General features: G+C 37.1%; 1 protein-coding gene across 1 annotated transcript in view; it reads right to left on the bottom strand.

Annotated features, from left to right (window-relative positions):
- The window catches only part of LOC107088946, an 18,700-nt gene that overhangs the window by 3,560 nt on the left and 13,785 nt on the right, over positions 1 to 1,355 (bottom strand). Inside the window, exons 9-10 of the mRNA XM_015381825.1 lie at positions 565 to 628; positions 440 to 483 (exon numbers count right to left, since the gene is read on the bottom strand). Of these exons, the coding sequence (XP_015237311.1) occupies positions 440 to 483; positions 565 to 628 (108 nt within the window). The remainder of the gene's footprint in view (positions 1 to 439; positions 484 to 564; positions 629 to 1,355) is intronic.

Consider the following 1,355-nt stretch of genomic DNA (forward strand, 5'->3'; position numbering starts at 1 on the left):
ACTTCGTTACTTCCCATCTCTGCCAGTCTCCTCATCTTCTCAGCAGAAGCCCAGAAGAACCAGACCGGACCAGACCACACAGCTTCTTGTACAGACCCACTATCCTTTTCAATAAACCTTTAAACCTACAACCTGCCTCTGTAGTTGCTCTGGTTCAGAGTCATCTTCTAACCATAACAATGTACTTTTGCATACCTAAATACTTTCAAAAGTGAGTAGTTTAATACTTTAACTCGAGTAGATGTTTGACCGAGTAACTATTACTTGCATTTGGTTAAAACTGAGTGTATAAAGTACTACTGTTGAGTGATTCGTCTAAATAGGTAGGATGTCTGAAAGAAAGACCAGATGGATTCTAACAGCATATTTTGGAGAATATCTTAAAAAAAAAAGATCCACATTTGTTTTAAAAGAATCCCACATTCATTTAAAAGGATACATCCATCAGTACCAACAGCAGGTGTGCAGTCTTTAGAGTAAGAGCTGTGTTCAAACAATAAAAACAAAGATTAGTAAAACTGCTCCTTTTCTCTATATATTTTAAAACAATAATTACAAACTGACATTTGCCACTGACTGTGTAGCCACCAGAATTTAGTTTAGCAAGAACATCTTCAGCTCTCAGCATCTGAAAAAGAGGAGAAAGACACTGATAAACACATTTTATGTTGGACTTGTCAGTCTGGTTGCGATGCGAATGCTGTAAGCGAAATAAAGCAAAGTGGCGTCAAACTTTTTACTGGAGAATAATTTGATAGATAAACTGAGAAATCCAGCAATTATACCACTCTTCTTAAATGTTGATTGACTTTATAAAAAAGATATCCTCATATTACTTTTGTAGCTTATTTTGGTATTTTGGATTATTTTTCAGTAAATTTAAAAATGGCCTAATCTTGCTTATATATATAAATCTATGCTTGCTTTGGTTCCTCTTTAGTTTAGCTTTTTATGAGTAAAAAAAAATAAAAAATTAAACAATAAGTGAAATGTAGTTGTAGAAATTATTTCCCTATAGATCAAATATTTCCAGCTAGAACAAAGTAGAGGAGGGTGGATAGGATCCTATCCTATCGATCCCAGTATTAATAAGTAGAGTGAGTATCAGCCTAGTGGTTAGGGCATTGCATTTGGAATCCTGAGGTTCTGGGTTTGAGCCCCACTTCCACAGACTGCCACTATGGGTCCCTGAGCAAAGACCCTCCACCGGATGCCCAACGATGGCAACCCACTGCTCCCCAAGGGGATGGGTTAAATGCAGAGTTATACACTCACCGGCCACTTTATTAGGTACACCTATCCAACTGCTCATTAACACTTAATTTCTAAGCAGCCAATCACATGGCGGCAACTCA

Source organism: Cyprinodon variegatus, unplaced genomic scaffold, assembly GCF_000732505.1.
Source record: "Cyprinodon variegatus isolate N-32 unplaced genomic scaffold, C_variegatus-1.0 Scaffold0, whole genome shotgun sequence".
NCBI lineage: Eukaryota > Metazoa > Chordata > Actinopteri > Cyprinodontiformes > Cyprinodontidae > Cyprinodon > Cyprinodon variegatus.